The sequence below is a fragment of the Emydura macquarii genome, unplaced genomic scaffold (assembly GCF_026122565.2).
Source record: "Emydura macquarii macquarii isolate MOO-44397 ecotype Brisbane River unplaced genomic scaffold, CSIRO-AGI_Emac_v2 contig_52, whole genome shotgun sequence".
Taxonomy (NCBI): Eukaryota; Metazoa; Chordata; order Testudines; family Chelidae; genus Emydura; species Emydura macquarii.
Genome location: NW_027130189.1, coordinates 22836 through 41649, shown reverse-complemented (window position 1 = coordinate 41649; position 18814 = coordinate 22836). Strand labels below are relative to the sequence as shown.

Sequence of the window (18814 nt, the reverse complement as noted above, 5' to 3'; positions counted from 1 at the left end):
GCTGGACGGGCAGACGATGTCTCCATTGCTGGCTGGCCCACAGGGCCCCAAGCTTTGACTAGCTGCTTGGGTCGAAAAGGCCAGCGGTGTAGATGGGGCAGCGCAGCCAGGTCCTGGTCTACGAGCGGAAGAGCCGTGAGATGCCACCCTGGGGCTGACAGGGCAAGGAGCCAAACACCTGAGGCGGGTGCTTTCAGAAAGGGGACGTGGAAACATTAGCCCTTAACTTAACTTAAATGACTCCTTTCCTTCCTTGATGTTTATCCCTCTGATCTATTTATAGAAAGCAGTCCTATCTCCCTTCAGCCTTTGTCTGCTTAGGCTTAACAAGCCAAGATCCTTAAGTCTCCTCTCATAAGGTAGGTTCTCCATTTTGTCCGATCAGCCTAGTAGTCCTTCTGTGCACCTCTTCCAGTTTGAATTAAATTTTCTTAAACATGGGCGACCAAATGCCTTTTATAATGGTACTAACATTTCCCTATCTCTTCTTGAAATTCCTTGCCTGATGCATCCCAGGATGTCATTAGCCTTTTTCATGGATGCATCATATTGGTGGGTCATAGTCATACTGTGATAGACCAATAAACCCGGGTCTTTCTCCCATTGTGCTGCTTCCCACTGGTAGGTCCACAGTTCATAGCAAAAATTATTCTTGTTCTTTCTTCCCCATTTCTATCACTCCAGTTTTCAAGGTAATCCAATCTACTTGTGTGATATTCCGGGCCTCCTCCATTATGGTCATACTTCCCAATTTTGTGTCATTTGCAAATGTTATTAGCACACTCCCACTTTTTCTGCCAAGCTCTTTAATGACAGATGTCGATATGATTGGTCTCAAGACTGAATCCGAAAGAACTCCACTGGTAACCTCCCTGCTGCCTGACAATTCACCTTTCATCATGATACATTGTAACCTCGCATTTAACCAGTTTCTTTCCCACCTTTCAATTCTTGTATTAATACCTATCTTCTCCACTGGGACCCTGTGGGACCCCACTAGACATGTCCTCCCAATATGAAAACTACTCTTTGAATATGGTCTTTCAACCAATTGTGCTCCCACTGTGAATCTGGCATCCCTGTATTCACACCCCTCACACTAGTGCAATAAAATTTGGACAAAATATGCCTTGTGAGTTATCATACGAAAATTGATAACACACTAGTCAATAATATCATTAAGAAATGCATGTGATAATGCTGCGTGTGGAATTATGGATACTCACTGATATTATGCTTTTAAGTCTGACCAAAAGAAGTTTAAAACCATCATGTCAGGGTGAGTCCACAAACAGGTTTTCTCCACATAAAGGTGTGGCTAAATTCAATGAACTATTCATTTGTATCAAAGGTTGCAAGAAGAAATCATTCGCATTGTACCAATCACCAGCAGGGCAGAAGGCAGCACAGAGGCTATCCCAGACAGCCAGCAGGGAAAAGGAACTTTATCAGGGGATATGTTTCAGAAGAATGCATTTCCTGAACAATAAAGAGAGGAGACAAGGAAAACCAATGCCTTGGAACCTGCGGGGATCCTGGCTGAATGCTAATTAGCCATTGCTGGGAAAGGCATATTGGAGAGGAACCTACTTTGTACAAAGGCTCTAACATATTAAATTTGATCTTAGATATTAGCACATGTACTTTTACTTTTGATTGTTTGTACCCCTGTTTGCCTGTATTCCTTCTACTTGGTATCACTTAGTGAAGTCGTTTGTTTAATAAACTTATTTACTTTTTTTACAGACCAATCCAATGCTGAGTTTGGAGGGAAGTGTGTCTATACCCCAGTTAAATTAATAAGGTGCAATGTACTTTAACAGAGGAGAAGCCTCAATGTCTTCTGTAAATGTGATTATTCTGCTCTGTGTGGCCACATTTGGAGTATTGTGTCCAGTTTGGGCCCCCCACTACAGGAAGGATGTGGACAAATTGGGGAGAATCCAGTGGAGGGCAACAAAAAGGAGTAGGGGTCTGGAGCACATGACTTCTGAGGAGAGGCTGAGGGAACTGGCTTTTTGAGTCTGCAGAAGAGAAGAGTGAGGAGGGATTTGATAGCAGCCTTTAACTACCTGAAAGGGGGTTCCAGGGAGGATGGAGCTAGGCTGTTCTCAATCGTAGTAGATGATAGAACAAGGAGCAATGGTCTCAAGTTGCAGTGGGAGAGGTCTAGCTTGGATATTAGGAAAAACCTTTTTCCCTAGAAGGGTGGTGAGGCACTGGAACGGGTTAGCTATGAAGGTGGTGGAATCTCCATCCTTAGTGGTTTTTAAGTTGCGGCTTGACAAAGCCCTGGCTGGGATGATTTAGTTGGGGTTGGTCCTGATTTGAGCAGGGGGTGGACTAGATACCTCCTGAGGTCCCTTCCATCCCTCATCTTCTAGGATTCTATGATTCCAGCTTCCTTGAACTTCTTTAAAAATGCCATTTTAAATGAGTGAGTCTCCAGTACTTGAGCTAAACAAGTAACTCCACTAGCAGGTAGGTCTAAGAAACTCAAATCTTCTGTGACTCAGACACTGAACAGGGTTAATGAGCCACCCTGTGGGATTCATGTTTACCACGACTGGGTAAGACGTTGAGTTTGTAAAGTGGGGATATCCAGTTGGCCTTCATAGGAGATGGGCTTCTGCCCCTGGCCGCACTGCAACTGGAAGCACGTCTTCCAGCCTAGGTAGAGACACTTATGTTAGCTTTGCTGGAGCTCGTGAACTAACAATAGCTGTCTAGAGCAGACAGTGATTCATGCCATGTGATGGTGTTTTCATCTCACCACACGGATACAGTTGTCGGGGATGAGACCAGGAGATAAAATAGAGACGCTTCCTGAGCACGCCTCTGAACTGGTCCCATTCACTAATCAAGTCCAGTAGAGTCTGTAATAGGTAGGACCAGGTGATCAGTGCATGTAAATCAGCGTAACTCCATTGAAGCCAGGCCCCGGAGGGTGCAAAGGGGTATAGCTCCATGTAATTCAGTAGTTCAGATCCCCCCCTGGTCTACATCAGTGTCCTTCCTTTTGAGTCAATGGGCCAGATCCTCACCCGGTGTAAATCCACATACCAATGCTGACGTCAATGGAGCAAGGCTAATTTATGTCCGCTGCAGATCTGTGCCTGGATCTGAAACTCCTCCCATGCAGTAAGTGAAGAGTTAAATTACTCCTTCTGTGGCTGTGTAACCTGCACCACACAGAGCAACGGGCATTTCTCCACCCCTCCGTTGCACCATGGAAATAGACTGCTCCATTAGCCCACATGCCAGTTAGGGAAGCCAAGGTCTGAATTCCTCGCAATCTTAAATGCATTGTTATCTGCACACCAGCCCTGTAACACAGAGTGTTATTACCCCCATTTTACAGAGGTGGGTGTTGTGCGTTGTTAGTTGTCAGTGTAGGCTGCGTGCGTGCATCCCCCTGTAGGTGCTGTCCCAGCTCTGCGCAGGTAACCGGGACGGCACTCACGATCGAATGAATCGACACGCCCACGGATTCTCTGAGCAACAAAGACACCTGGGCCAGGTTTATTGCAGTTGAAGCACAATGAGAAGCGACCTATAGAGTAGCTACGGGTACACTTCAAATACGAGTGCTCCGTTACCATGGACACGGCACAACTTAACAGCAGGACTTTCCATTATCCCCTAGGCCAGACGACATCGTTCCCTCTGACTCCCTCTTTCATACACTGCTACAGACAGTTTCATTCTGCCCCTTCGACGTAGGTAGTTGCCACCCTCTTGACATAGTCTGATACCACCCCTCGCCTTGCACTGGATGGTTCAGGCAAAACAACTCTACTTGTCATCTTAGCAGACATTTCTATCCATCAAGGTGTCATTTCAGGGGGTCTGATGGCCCTTGTTATCTCTTTGGTGTTAGGCTGTCTTGGTACTTTCTGCACCTGCTATATATATTTTTAGTAATACTTTGAGATTAGTAACATTTAGGAAATATGCGTGTTTACAGTATCAGCTTTTTCTCTGTGCCAGTTTCAGTGAGGTCGTAAGTTTACAGCCTGACTCCTGTTCATGGCTTTTTCCACTTAGACCTCATGTCTTAGCCTGTTCTGCTAGGTTGCAGGCCTCAAACTCTCACTTCTTACTACAGTGGGATTACACAGGGCAGATTAAGTGTCTAGCCCAAGGTTTACTAACGATGAGCTGGGAATAGAATCTAGGTCTCTGATCTTTACCTGATCCACCAGCTCATCCATCGAACCCTCTTTGAGGTCAACACATCAAACTGTCCTGTCCCTCACCCCAGTGTCAATCAAGATTAACTCTACTGCACTTCATAGGGGCTGATTCTCCTCTCCCTCACCCTGGTGTAAATCAGGAACAACTCCATTAAAGTCAATGCAGTTACACTGCTCTAAAGCCAGGCCAAAAGAGAGGTGTCGTTTTCAGTTGAGCAGACTCTTATAGTGGATTAAGGGAAAAGAAAAAAAAACTAGGGAAGGACAAACAAAGTCTTCCATGAGAGAGAGCACAGTGTGTGTGTCTCTCTCTTGCTATCTCGTGCCTGTATTGACAGCTGCATGGAACATCCCCCTCTGACTGGGAGACTCTTTAGAAATTCGAAAGCGAGGTATGTTGACACCACAGCAGAACCTCAAAGATACGAACACCAGAGTTACCAACTGACCCGTCAGCCAAGCACCCTGTGAAACCAGAAATACTGCCAGCGATCAGGCAGAAGCCGGGGGAGGGGGAAGGGGAAGGAAAGAAAGAAAGAAAGCATCCCCACTTGGAGGGGGAAGCTGTTTTCACACACACCCCAACCCCCCTCCCCTAAGAGCCCAGGAAGAAAGTTGCCATCCAGCTCATGCTGCAAGGTGAAGGTTGCAGCCAAAGCCTGGCCTGGAGCTGCAGTGGGAGTCAGCTGTGCTCTGGAGGTGTTTTAAAGGGTCACAGCCTGTGCACCGATGAGGCCAAAGCTTTGCCCGTGGCTTCACTCCGGGATCCCACCAGGGAGTGCAAGGGGCAGGGGAGGGAGGGGCACTGCCACATGCTGCCTCTGCAGTGCACAGAGCAGGGCGAGCCCTGGGGATAAGCTGCTGAGGGCTGGGGCATGTAGTGCCATCGGTGCAGGGCAGGTCCCCTTCCCCCAGTTCAGCCCAAAGGCAAGAAACAAGAATAGGGCAGGGAGCTGCATGCAAACCAGGCAGGGCTGCCAGGTGCCACCTTTGCTGAGATCTCTCCAGCCTCAGCTGGAAGACACTGACCGCAGGGTGCTGTGCCCGAATGCTCTGTTCAGAGTTAGGAACATTTCAAGTTACCAACAACCCCCATTCCTGGGGAATATCTACGGCACATTCTTACCCGTTAGCAGCTCTGTGCCCCGCACCCATCTGACGGCAATGTGTTCTAGTGGATCAGGCACAGAGCTGGCACTCAGGAGACTTGGGTTCTCCTCCTGGTTCTGCCCTGAGCTGTGGGGTTTTCAAAAGCAGCAAAGTGTCTAACACCCCTTGAAATCCGTGCCTTTAAAAACCTGGCTTTAGATCTGACTGTAAATGTTCCCTAGGTGCCTAAACTCTCTGGACCTCTAAGCCTCAGTGCAATCAATAAACCTGTGAAGATAAGCATTGCCCCGCCTATCTCACCTGCACAGCCTTGTCCACAGGCAGGCTCTGAACACACATCACGCTACACAAAATGGCCAGAGGGAATGGTGGGGAAATGGAAGAGATCGCAGCTTCTTCCCTTATAAAATTTAGACCAGCAGTTTGGGCACCCACCTGGGCTGTGGGAGACCCCAGTTAAATTCCCTCCTGTGGTTGAAATGAGGAGAATGGATTTGGACAGGTCTCCTCCACCTCAGAAGTGACGGATCTGACCATTGTTCATACAGAGTGGAACAGCTTCAATGGCCGAGATGGAAGTGTGCCGTACTAGGAGATCTTTCAGTGAGACTTGGCAGAATTCAATTTTTAGTTTTTAAACATTTTGACTCATGACATCAGTTCTGACTTGTCAGCCTTTTCCCCGATTTTATCATTTCAACATTAACAGTTGTGCAAAGTTATTAGTTCTATGTGTTAGTATTTTTCTGATTTTTATCGATTTAAATGTTCACAGCTGTGGGAAATGATGTGGGGTGAGACAACAGAGTGAGTCACAATCATTCTTTCATGAGAGTAGGTGTTGGTTTCAAAAAGTTAAAGCTTTATAACCTTTAAACAACAACTTGACAGCATCACATTGTTCAAATACACAAGGTAAATATCCTTACATCAAACACTAATACATTCTCAAGCTGCATTTTTCTTACTTTCCCTCTGTGTACATTTCTATTGTCAGACACTGAAATATTTTTGTCATTTCATTTGTGTACAGTGAAATTCAGATTGACTGTCTGTTTTAATAATAAAAATAGGATCCTTCAATCCTACCTTCAGCCCGTGGTTAGATCATGTGGTTAAAAGGTAGAAAAACCGTGTTCAAATCCCTTCTTCTCAGGCAAAGGAGGAAATTGAACTGAGCTCTCCCACACTCCGAATGCCCTAAGCAGCAGACTACAGCTTACGAGACGCTTCCTTCTCTCCTGGCCATTTCATGACCTGTTAGACTTGCTCTGAGACTTGCTACCAGATGAGGTACAGCACATGTTGTGACAGACACGTGTAGGACTCACGGATCCTGACAGGTGTGTTGTGGGGCTACTGACCATCATAGCAGTGGAGATGGGCCTGCAGGTTTTGCATCTGTTCTTAGGGGAGGGGCTGGTGTCACTTTGTGCTGGTGGCTGCCGGTCTGTGGCCAGCTTGTGTCTGATGATGAGCCTGGTGAGGTTGGGTGGTTGTTTGAAGAACAGAAAAAGAGGGTTGGGAAAGCTCTCCATCAGCTTGTGTCCCAGTGAGTACGGGTGGTAACTGTTTAATGATACTTCAATTCACAAATCTGCCAGACAGAAAAAGTCCTGGATTCAATACAGACACCGGAAGCTTCCCAGCCCAGCCTCTGCCCAGCTGGGTGGGCACAAGCCCTGCTGTCTCTAATGCTGCCCCCAGCACCCCGATCCCCTGCCTGGGCACCACTTGAAGGGCCACAGTCCCTGGCACCCTCAAGAGGCATGAGCAGTGGGTGAAGGGATCTCGGGGGAGAGGGGTTAAGTGGGAGTGCATCCTGCAGTGGAGCAGGGCTGGAGTGTGGGCAGGGCCCAGGGGAAGGGTGGAGCAGGGATAAGGGCCACGATACAAGCACCAGTCTCACTGTAGGTACTAGAACAGCTGTACTATTTCAGGACTGCCCACACGCGCTGTGGTTTGCCTCATTGCACCACATGATGAGCTCCCATTCTACACATTTTATTGCAACTTACAGTAAATGCCCACCAAATCATTTGCAAATGCTCATGGAAGTCACAGTCTTACTCAGAGCCTTTCTCAGGGCCTCCTTGACCTCCTGGTTTCTCAGGCTGTAGATGAGGGGATTGACCATGGGCATCACCACGGTGTAGAAGACGGAGAACACTTTGTTCAGGTCACGCAGCGCAGCCGTGTCTGGCGGCATGTAGACAATGATCAGGCTCCCGTAGAAAACTGTCACCACGATGAGGTGAGAGGAGCAGGTAGAAAAGGCCTTTTGCCTCCCGGTGCTGGAAGGGATTCTCAGGATGGCGCTGATGATACACATGTAAGTTGTGAGGGTTAAGAGAAAAGGGGGAAGAACAAATATGCAGGAGATGAGGAAGAACACAAGAACCATTCAGCTGGTGTCACTGCAGGACAGTTTTATCAATGGGGTGTAATCACAAAAGAAATGGTCAATTTAATTGGACCCACAGAAAATCTGTTGTGACATCCAACATATTGTGATGGTGCCGACTGCAAAGCCACTGAGCCAAGATCCTGTGGCTAGCTGGAGGGAAAAGCCACTGTTCATACGGGCTGCGTAATGCAGTGGTTTGCATATGGCTAAATACCGATCATAAGATATCGCTGATAAGAGACAACACTCTGTAGATAACAGGGAACCAAACATATAAAATTGTATGAAGCAACCAGCAAATGAAATTGTCTTGTCCCCACTCAGGAGACTGGCCAGCATCCGGGGCAGGATGGCGGAGGTGCAGCAGGCCTCCAAGCAGGACAGGTTCCCCAGGAAGAAGTATATGGGAGTGTGAAGGTGCTGATCAGCCACAACTAGCACGAAGATGGCCGTGTTCCCAGCCATGGTCACAACGTATATCACTAGAAACAGCAGGAAGAGAAGGATTTGCAGTTCATGGAAATTCCCAAAGCCCAGGAGGATGAATCCCATGATGGACGTTTGATTTCCCTGTTCTGGGTCTGCCATGGGTTCTACTGAGAAAAATATTTCTTTTTAAAAAAGCAATAACAATCTGTGAAATATGATATAAAACAGATTCATTTTGTTTTATCTGGTCTCACCTTATTTTTGTTGTTTAGTTCTGGTTTTGAAGGCTATATAATAGGTGTCACAGAAATTTGGTGGGGCAATGATAATCAATGACACATAGTAATAAGAGGGCACAAAATATATAGGAATGAGCAAGCAAGTGGCACAGATGAGGATGTAGCACTAGATGTGAACGAGTCAAATGGATACAAATCTTCAATGAATCAAACTGTACCATAGACTCTCTGTGGAGATGGAGTTCATGCAAGATTCCATGCTTGAATAATAAGAATATAGGAGAAAGAATATACGACCAACCAGCTGACCAGGATTGTGATGGTGATTGTGAAACACTCAGGGAGATTAGAGAGGCTAAAAAAACAGAAAACCCAATAAAAATGGGGGATTTCAACCATCCCCATTTGACTGGGTTCATGGCACCTCAGGTATTGTGCTGTATGTCAGCTACGGGAGGTAATTGTTCTGCTCAACTCAGCACTGGTGAGGCCTCAGCTGCAGGATTGCATCCAGTTTTGGGAATCAAACAATAAGAAAAATATGGACAAATTGAAGAGATAGTTCAGCAGAGAGCAACAAAGGTGATACAAGGTTTAGAAAACCTGCCCTGTGAGGAAAGGTGGAAAGAATTGGGCATGTTTAATCTAAAGATGAGAAAATCGATGGGTGACCTGATAACAGTCTTCAAACATGTAAAAGGTTGTTATAAAGGGGACAGTGATCAATTATTCTCCATGTCCACTGAGGGTTGCAGAAGAAGGAATCAACTTAATCTGCAACAAGAGAGATTTAGGTATAGTAAGAAAAACTTTCTAACTCTAATGAATTCCAGTTCAGCACAGGGACAGGTTACCAAGGCAGGCTATATAATTCTCCTTAACTGAATGTTTTTAAGAGAGCTTAAATAAAACACGTGTCAGCGATGGTCTAGATAGTCAGCATGGCAGGATGGAATAGATCAGTGGCTCTCAACCTTTCCAGACAACTGTACCCCTTTCAGGAGTCTGATTTGTCCTGCGTACCCCCAAGTTTCACCTCATTTAAAAACTACTTGCTTACAAAATCAGACATAAAAATACAGAAGTGTCACAGACACTATTACTGAGAAACTGCTCACTTTCTCATTTTCACCATATACTTCTAAAATAAATCAATTGGAATATAAATATTGTACTTACATTTCAGTGTCTGGTATATAGAGCAGTACCCCCTTTTGTCCCCCCGTCGCCGAAAAAAATCACTGACTCCTACCCTTTTTGGCGGCAGCTCCAAGGGCCGTATGTTTGACACCTCTGCCCTAGTCTCCTCTCCTGTCTCTAAAGTGGCTAGTACCAACTGTTTAGAAGAAGGTTCATAGATGCAAGGACCTCAAGGCAAGAAGGGACATTGAATCCTCTACTCCAACATACTGTATCTAACAGGGCATTACATCTCACCCAGCTACCCCATGACTGAGCCTCATAACTTTTGTTTGACTAAAGCCTATCTTCCAGACAGGCTGCCAGGCTGGAGTCAAAGACATCAGGAGATGGAGAATCCACTGCTGCCCATGGGAGCTTGTTCCAATGGTTCATCGACTTCTCTAGAGGAGCGACTCCCTAGCTGGGGTGCTGGGCATGGCGTAGCAGGGTCTTCTTCTCTGGCACCCCCCTGCCAGCTGTCACTCTGGCCATGTGGTGGGCTACTACCTATGAATCAGTCCTCCAGCCAGGTCACCTTTCTGATAGTGGAACACAGGCTTGCCCTATCCTCTGGGTTCCAGCCCAGGTACCCTGTCTTAAGCAGCTCCGGTCTTCCTGTAAAGACCTACTGCTTCCTCCATGAGCTAATTCCCACCTTGGCCTGTCCCTAGACCTTTCTCACAGCCCCTTCTCAGGCTCCCTCCTCCACAGAGTCCTGAAGGAAAGAGGATAAGTTATGATGAACAAAGCAAATGTACGGGTCCCATGACAGGCCTATCTGCCCTAGAAAAGGCTCTGGCATCTAACAGGCTCAGAACAGCCCCTGGACTCAGACCAGCCTGCCTCCACACAATCTCTAGGTTTTCTCTGGCCCTAGCCAGGCCTTCCTTCAAGGTGCTAGAGCAAGAGGTCCTTTCCTTCTCCTTCTCAGCATCTACTGTATTGGGATTTTCCTCTTGTAACTCCTCCCTCCAGGCTTTGTCCCCTCTCGTAGGTGTAACTTCTCCCCATAAAGGCACTTATACACTGTCACCAATACACCTCTCAATCTTCTTTTCGATAAGACTGAGAAGTGGAACACCACGCCTATATAGAAAGTTCCCGGGCATCCTAATCAGTTAGCCATTGGATCAACATGGGTGGGTGCTCTGCTAATTCAGAAGCAATAAATAGCTCATCACTACAAGCAGTAAAGTCATGGGGACCTAACCCTGCTTTCTTGCTTTACCTAAATCTCCCCTTGATCATGACTGGTAAGGAACTAGGCACAGTAGCTTGATCCAAAGTCTTACACACATAATGGCTTCAGCAGAGAGGCAGGAGACCTCTGAGTTGGATTCTCATGTCTTCTCTTGAGTAACCTTAGGAACACTTTGCACATCACCCATGTCAGAAAGATAAATGCATTAAAATATAATTATTAGAACCAGCCAAAAATTATCCCGTGCAACAATTTTCCAGTGGAAGATGCTGTTTTGAGGGAAAGGAATCTTTCCAGGGGAACTCATTGATTCCATTAAAACTTTCAATGGAAACAAGGTAAGATGGCCAGCTGGTGGGCTCCCAAGCATCCAGCTCTCAGCTTGACTTCTCGCTACGTCCTCAGCTGCCCATGCTGTTTGTCTTGCCTGCTATCCAGCTCCAGCAGGAAATGTCACTTTGGATGGACTCACCTTTTTCCATGGAAGAATCTTTCATTTTAAAAATCATGAAGAGGCCTTTAAATAAATGAAGGGAAAAAATAAAAACAGATTTCCTCTTCCAGCCATAACTCTGCCCCTCTGGGAACACCGGCCTTCCATCTCCCTCTTGAACAAACTAACTGTGTGCCCAGCACAAAACTCGACTACCTCAATATCCACAAATGATGTGGGTAGGGTAGGAAAGGGTAGTGTGCTGAAGGATTGTGTAAATGGTGTGGCCACCTCCAGAATGCCCCTCATGGGTGACTTGGGATGGCTCTGCAGTGGCTGGTCTCCATTTCCCTCCTCGGGGGTCCTCAGTAACTCCACTAAAGCTCACGTGTCCCTTCTTGGTGCCTGGTTTATTAACATAAAATTAAAAATAAACACAGAAGACTCTTCCAGCGCAGTCTCAAGCTGGACACAGCCCCTCCTCCCTAAGGTCTCTCTGTCTATCTATCTTCAAGTTCCCAAGTTGGGAACGGCTTTTCATCCCTTCCCAGGATCTGCTTCTGCTCTCCCCTCGGTCAAAGGTCTGTCTCCTGTAGGAGCCTCTTGAGCTCTGTGGGTCCTGCCACAGTTTCCTGCCCTATTTCCTGTTCTTCTCTGGCTCTTTAGAAGAAGCAGCTGCCCTCTGTCAGGCCCAACTGAGAGGCTGTTAATAAGGCCCAAACGTGTTGGACCCTTTCCCTCATAAAGGCCCAGCTCAGCCGGTGAAAGGGTGTGTGAAGAAAGGAAGGCTGAGAGTGAGGAGTTCAGGTTATTGTAGAATCATAGAAGACGAGGGATGGAAGGGACCTCAGGAGGTATCTAGTCCAATCCCCTCCTCAAAGTGCATGCTCTGTAATTAATGGGAGCTGTGGTAATAATAACACTGACAAAGTTTGATGAAGTAAATGAACTGGCTCCTCGGCTCTTGTAAATCAACATGGCTCCATTGACTTCAACTCATCTACATTGCTTTACATCAGCCAAGGACATGGCTCAGGAGGGGTCTCACACGGGCCGAGTGGGTTGGATTGAGCGAGCCCAGTCTGAGACTTGCCTTCAACTATCCATGGATTTGCAGGTGAGGACCACTGTCTTGGATTTCACTCCAGAAGTTAGATTGGAGCAGGGAAAGTGGCTATAACCGAAAGGTGGGTGGGTGGATGAGACACAAACTGAAAGATCAACATCCGGTCTAAGATTCAAACCACGGTTGTTATGGCTACTGTATGGAATTCCACAAAAGGGACTGGCATAGAGATTGTGATTATACTATAGCTTTAGATAAGGTGTGCAAAGAACAGGAGGGGATGTCTATTGTGCATGTTTGCGCCTCTCTGAAATGATGGCTAGGGAAGGCATTTTCCAAACTGCCAAGGGAATGGTGATGACCAATTTCCATTAAATTCTAAGGCAAGTTGACCATCCAGACCTCTTAGGTGTCTGTGAAAACCTGAGCTTATTTATAAACTGGGTGGATTCTCTGAATTTCCATTTAATGAGAAATTTCAACATTTGTTTTTATTTTGAATTAAAGCAAAAATGAAATGTCTTTGAAATCTCCTGCAAAATGAAACATAAAAAATAATAATTTTGGAAAACTGTTTTGCAGAAATCTTCAAAACTTTATTTTGAAATGAAACATTCATGTTGAAATTTATTTTATTTTATGGTTTTTAATGTTCTTATTAATTATATTATTTTACTTTATTTTATTTCATGCCATAATTCAACATAAAATAGGTGTAGGAAGGTGCAGTGGCCTTCCTCCGAGCCTGGCCCCGAGAAAGGGCCGCAAGGGCACGATCAGGCCCTAAACAGGCCAGCAGCCCAGTTTGCCCAGCAACCAGGCAGCCGGCCACCGATAGGTTCTGCCGGCCGGCCAACTCAGCAGCAGGGGGGCGGAGCCTCAGTAAGGACTGCAGCTACAAAAAGCAGGCCCTGTGGCTCAGAAGGGAGAGGGCTGTCGCCGGAGGCAGACGTGCTGTCCTGCCGGCTGCAGCGAAGGTCCGAACCGAGCCGGGACTCCACCCCAGGCAACCACCTCCCAGCATCAAGGCCCCAGGAGCGACCCCAGTGGTCCGCCTCAAAGGCCTGGATCGGTCCTCTGGGCCCCCTTGACTGGCCGAGGCCTGCAGGCCCGAAGGACTGGGCCCGGCCTCAGGGCCGGAGCGACTGGGACGAGCCCCCTGAAACTGAGGGCTGGGAGTTTCCCCCGGAAGCTGGCCCGGACTTGGAGGAGCTGCCGGACACCGAACCCCCAGAGGCAGGACCAGACCTGGAGGAGTTGCCGGAGGCTTAGCCCTACCCTGAGCCCTGGGACCTGGAGGAGCTGCCCCTTGCCGAGGAACTCCCCGCCTTACCGCCCGTGGATGAAGAGAGACTGGCTGGTCTACCCTGGGCGGTGTATCCCAGCGACCCGGAGGGACTGGCGGACGCCGGTAACGGGGAATACGGGGAGGAAGGAGCCCAGGAACAGCCATAGGCGTGGCTGTACAAGGGGTAAGCCCAGTCGGTGTGTTGCAGCAGTAGCCCCGCCGACTGAGTGTCAACGCCTTTGCCACTGCTAGGGCCCTGGGCTGGGATGCAGTGGAGTTGGGTGGGCCTGCGTCCCCCTCCCCTCCCCCCTATCCTATCCTATCCTATCGTCTCCTGCCCACTTGACTCAAGGTCACCGTTCCTTACTCGCCCGCGCTGCCTGAGGGCCGGGGCGCAAAACTCCTTGCTCGCCCGCCCTGCCTGAGGGCCGGGGCCATAGCCTGTGGACGCTAATATCCCCTCTTTGGTGGAGGGCGCAGTGGCCTTCCGCCAAGTCTGGGCCCGAGGAAGGGCCACCAAGACCAGACTGGGCAGGAGTCCATTCTACACGGAGTCAAAACATTCCATTTTATTTTATTTATAAAATCATTAAGGACTGCTGCTACTTATTATTAAGTTTGACAGAATACAATCTTTATTTTTATACATAATTTTACTGATAATAACCAATGCTTATTTTTAAGCATTTTTTAAAATTGATTTGTTTTCATAGTGATGGGAAAAGGGGGAAAACATACAATATTTATTTAATGACAGTAGACTTTGATATTCAAAATGTTCAAGATTGATAGCTGTTAAAACACCAATTGCCAAGATCATATGGCAAAATATACAAAGTAAATATCCCTAAATCAAACTCTAATAACTTCTAATGTAACATTTGTATTACTTTGCTTAGTTTTAAATTCCTGTTATTATCAATGGAAATATTTTTCCATTGGTTTGTAGGTACCGCGAAATTGATGTTTACCTCCATTTACCAATAAAAATATAATCCTTCCACCCATACTTATTATTGACTGAAACACGTCCTCTTATTCCGTAGATCTAAGTGACTTCAGTTTCCCTTGTGAGGAAACAGTTTGACATTTTGACCAGGGAGATAAGATACGTGCTCAGGCCTAGATTCAAGGAGGAATATCGGCTTTGCAATTCCAAATGTGACAACACTTAGAAAATCACTGGGAAGTGATTATTCCCCTCTATTCAGCACTGGTGAGGTCACATCTGAAGTATTGTGTCCAATTTTGGGCCCCCCACTACAGAAAGGATGTGGAGAAATTGAGGAGAGTTCTGTGGAGGGCAAGAAAAATAATTAGGGGACTGGAACACATGACTTATGAGGAGAAGCTGAAGGAACTGGGCTTTTTGAGTATGCGGAAGAGAAGAATGAGTGAGAGTGGATTTGATAGCAGCCTTCAGCTACCTGAAGGGGGGTTCCAGAGAGGATGGAGCTAGGCTGTTCTCAGTGATAGCAGATGAGAGAAGAAAGATCAATGATCCCAAGTTGCAGTGGGCAAAGTCTAGTTTGGATATTAGGAAAAACCTTTTTCCCTAGGAGGGCGGTGAAGCACTGGAATGGGTTACCTGGGGAGGTGGTGGAATCTCCATCCTTAGTGGTTTTTATGGTGCACCTTGACAAAGCCCTGGCTGGGATGGTTTAGTTGAGGTTGGTCCTTCTTTGAGCAGAGGGTTGGACTAGATACCTCCTGAGGTCCCTTCCAACCCTGATCTTCTATGGTTTAATGATTCTAACAGTAAAATCTTATCACTTGATCCATTCTAGCTACAGGCATATTTTGACAGCACAATGGATTTTAGCAGATTATGTCCTTTCATTAGGCATCTGACGTGTCCTGCTTCATATGAATTATTACAACCGTACAGAAGTGATGAATATGGGGTTTAAAGTGCACTGCTTTGGGGCACAGTGTGACACACCCTGTCCGGGGAAGAAGGCCCTGACCTTCTTCCTCTATGTCAGCCAGTGGCTACCCCTACCTGCAGCTTTGTAATAGCCAGGCCTCCCTCTGTTGTTCGTTGCTTCTCCACCTAAACCAACCTTTTCCCTGGGCCAAGGGCCCTAAGGACCTGACCCTTGAGCACAAAGGTCATGGCAGTGGTTCGGGAAATCAGGGAGTTGCTAGTTTGAATCCCTCTCAACGCTTGTGAGAGGTCTCCATTGTAGATGCTCCTGGCACATCCCACACCATTTTCAGTGGCTCATCATTTCTCCATCTTAACCAACATCCTTCCTGTGGGAGAACATCCCCCTGTATTCACACACTAGACACTATTGTAATTATCTTCATACAGTCATGCCTTGTAAGGTGTTATTTGAAAACTCATAACCTGCTGAACAGTAAAATGCATCCAGTAACATTATGCACATTGGCTGAAATCATGACTGACGTGTGTTTCCCAGATAAGTTTGGGGAGTTGCTAAACCAGTTTCTCAGAGGCAAAGGGCAGGGCTAAGCCCCAGTCAGGTGTCAACAAAGCTGATGGGCCATCCCCTATGACAAGAAAGGGAGGGAAAGGGGTAAAGAGATCTTCATCTTAGCTAAGACACATCATGAGCTCTCTTCCCTCCCTGAAACCTCTTGGCCTTCAGATGGAAATACTTTTCAAGGAGGAACTGAAACAAAGGAGGGACAAACACCTCAAGATACCCCTCTCTTCTCTCTCCCTCTCCATCTCCTGCTTTGCACCGGAGAAGACAAAAGAAGCAGCCATTGTACTCTGGGGGAAGAATCTTGGTTGGAATAGTTTGTTCACTAATGCTGTTGAAAGCATGTGGTGAGAAACTTTGCTTTAATATATATATATAATATATAGCTTGTTCCGTTAGGCACTCCAAAGTGTTTTATATTTATTTTTCTTGCAGTCATTTCTGACTCTTATCCCTCACTGCTTCCACTCACTGAAAATCTCTCTCTTTGTGGTTAATAGACTTGTTTTATTGTTTTATCTAATCCTGTGTGTTTAAGTTAAAGTGCTGGGTAATTCCATTTAGGGTGGCAAAGTTGTGTGTACGTTATTCTCTTAAAGGAATAATGCACTTGATATATTTGGACTGTCTGAGAGGCTGTGCAGTACAGGACATACATTTCCTGGGGGGAAATCCAGGACTGGGAGTGTTTTGGGGACAAGGACACACAGCCCCCCCAGTGGTCTGGAATGCGCCCCAGTACGTCACAGGCATCTACTGGGGTTTTCAGATAAGCCCAGGCACCTAACCCCTGTTGATTTCAGTGAGAATTAGGCATCTAGGGCCTGATTTTTAAAGATATTTAGGTGTTTAAAGATGGAGACAGGGGGATATTAAAATAAGCATTTTATTATTTTTGATGGAAATGGAATGCACTGACATGTCAAAATAAAATTTAGGTTTTGATTCTCTGAATCAATCCCTGAATCAATGCCAAATAATTCCTGTCTGAAGAACAGCATATCTTTGGGAAAAAATCTTGGCCTTTTCTTTGTTAAGCTAAATCGATTGAGCTTCATGATATACATACCAGATCCACAACTTGTGTAAACTGGAATCATAGCATTGGTCCCAATGGAGCCAGTCCCTATGTGGTGTAAATGGATGTAGTTCCATTGAAGCCAATAGGCCAGATCCCCAGATGGTGTAAATTGGTTACGTTCTCTCAAAGTCAGTGAAATTCCACTGGTTTGTGGAGGAACCAGCTCTAAATGTTAAGCTCTGATTCTTCTCTCACATATACCCATTTTACACCAGCCTGAATCCTTTGACGCCAATCCTGATTTATAGACACAAGGGAAAGAAGCTCCCATCCTTGATTTTTAGTGTCCATGAAACAGGAATAACTGTTAAAGCAGTTTAACAGGCATTACTTAGGCACACAATGAAAGCTGGATTCTTCCCTGCCACAAAATACACGCCCGTTAAACATCAGGATCGAGCCAGATCTTCTGCATGTGTAAATCAGACCGACTGCATTGACATCAGTGAGAATCTGGATTTCCATTGGTGCAACTGAGAGCAGAATCTGGCCCACTTATATATAAATTGTTGTTGTCATGGAAAAAAGGGGCCTGGACCAGGAGGCACACAGTGAAAGAGTATGTATTGGAGAAAGACAGATGATTAATTCTTGGCAAATAACCTCCACCCAGTCAGTCTCCGCAGTGAAGCTTTGATCTCTTTGTTCCTCATGCTGTACACGATGGGATTCAGCACTGGAGGCACCGTGGAATAGAGAACAGCTGCCACGAGATCCAGAGCTGATGTGGAGCTGGAGGTGGGTTTCAGGTAGGCAAAGATGCCAGTGAAAACGAACAAGGAGATCACAGTGAGGTGAGGCAGGCAGGTGGAGAAGGCTTTGTGCCGGCCCTGCTCAGATGGCATTCTCAGCACTGTGGTGAAGATCTGAACGTAAAACACAATTATAAAAACAAAGCAGATTAAGACTAAGCACTCATTAAAGGCAATAACACCAATTTCACTAAGGTATGAGTCAGAGCAGGTGAGCTTGAGCAACTGGGGGATTTCACAGAAGAACTGATCCACCATGTTGCCTCCACAGAAGGTTAACACAAATGTGTTCCCGGTCTGCAGGGCAGAATTGAGAATCCCACTGATCCAGGCACTGGCTGCCATTTGGAGACAAGCTCCCCTGTTCATAACTCTCTCGTAGTGCAGCGGTTGGCAGATAGAGATGTATCTGTCGTACGCCATGATGGTGAGAAGGGAAAAATCTGCTCCCATAAACAAGAAGAGGGAAAAGACTTGGGTGACACAGCCAGCATAGGAAATAGAAGTGGTGTTCATGAGGGAATTAGCCAGGGATTTGGGAATGGTGACAGAGATGGAGCCAACGTCTAGGATGGACAAGTTCATAAGGAAGAAATACATGGGGACATGAAGTTGGTGGTCAAAGGCTATAAATACGATGATGAGAAGATTCCCCATCTGGGTTGCCAGGTAAAGCAGTAGGAGCAGGATAAAGTAAAGATTCTGCATCTCAGGAACACAAGAGAATCCCAGGAGAAGGAATGTGGTGACAGTGGTTTGGCTGGACATTGTCTTTCTCAAAACATTGTGTGCTTCCTGTGGAGGGAAAGACAAGAACCAGGGTCAGAATTAGGCTACTCAAATGACTCTCCTTTTGTGCTAACCACCTTAATATCCTTGAGCCATATCCTTAGCCTGTGAAGTTTGGTGTAATATGGAAATGAGGGTGGGGGATCAGCTCCATTGTCTCGAGTGGAGTTACTCCTGATTTACACTGG

The 18814-nt window shown here is 46.5% G+C and overlaps 1 protein-coding gene and 1 pseudogene across 1 annotated transcript; both read right to left on the bottom strand.

Annotated features, from left to right (window-relative positions):
- Window positions 1-7341: 7341 nt before the first annotated feature.
- On the bottom strand, window positions 7342-8301 carry LOC137165882 (olfactory receptor 6N1-like; annotated as a pseudogene).
- A 9368-nt stretch (window positions 8302-17669) lies between these two features.
- On the bottom strand, window positions 17670-18605 carry LOC137165606 (olfactory receptor 14A16-like). Its single transcript, XM_067566955.1, has one exon. It carries the CDS (start codon window positions 18603-18605, stop codon window positions 17670-17672), a length of 936 nt encoding a protein of 311 aa, XP_067423056.1.
- Window positions 18606-18814: the final 209 nt, after the last annotated feature.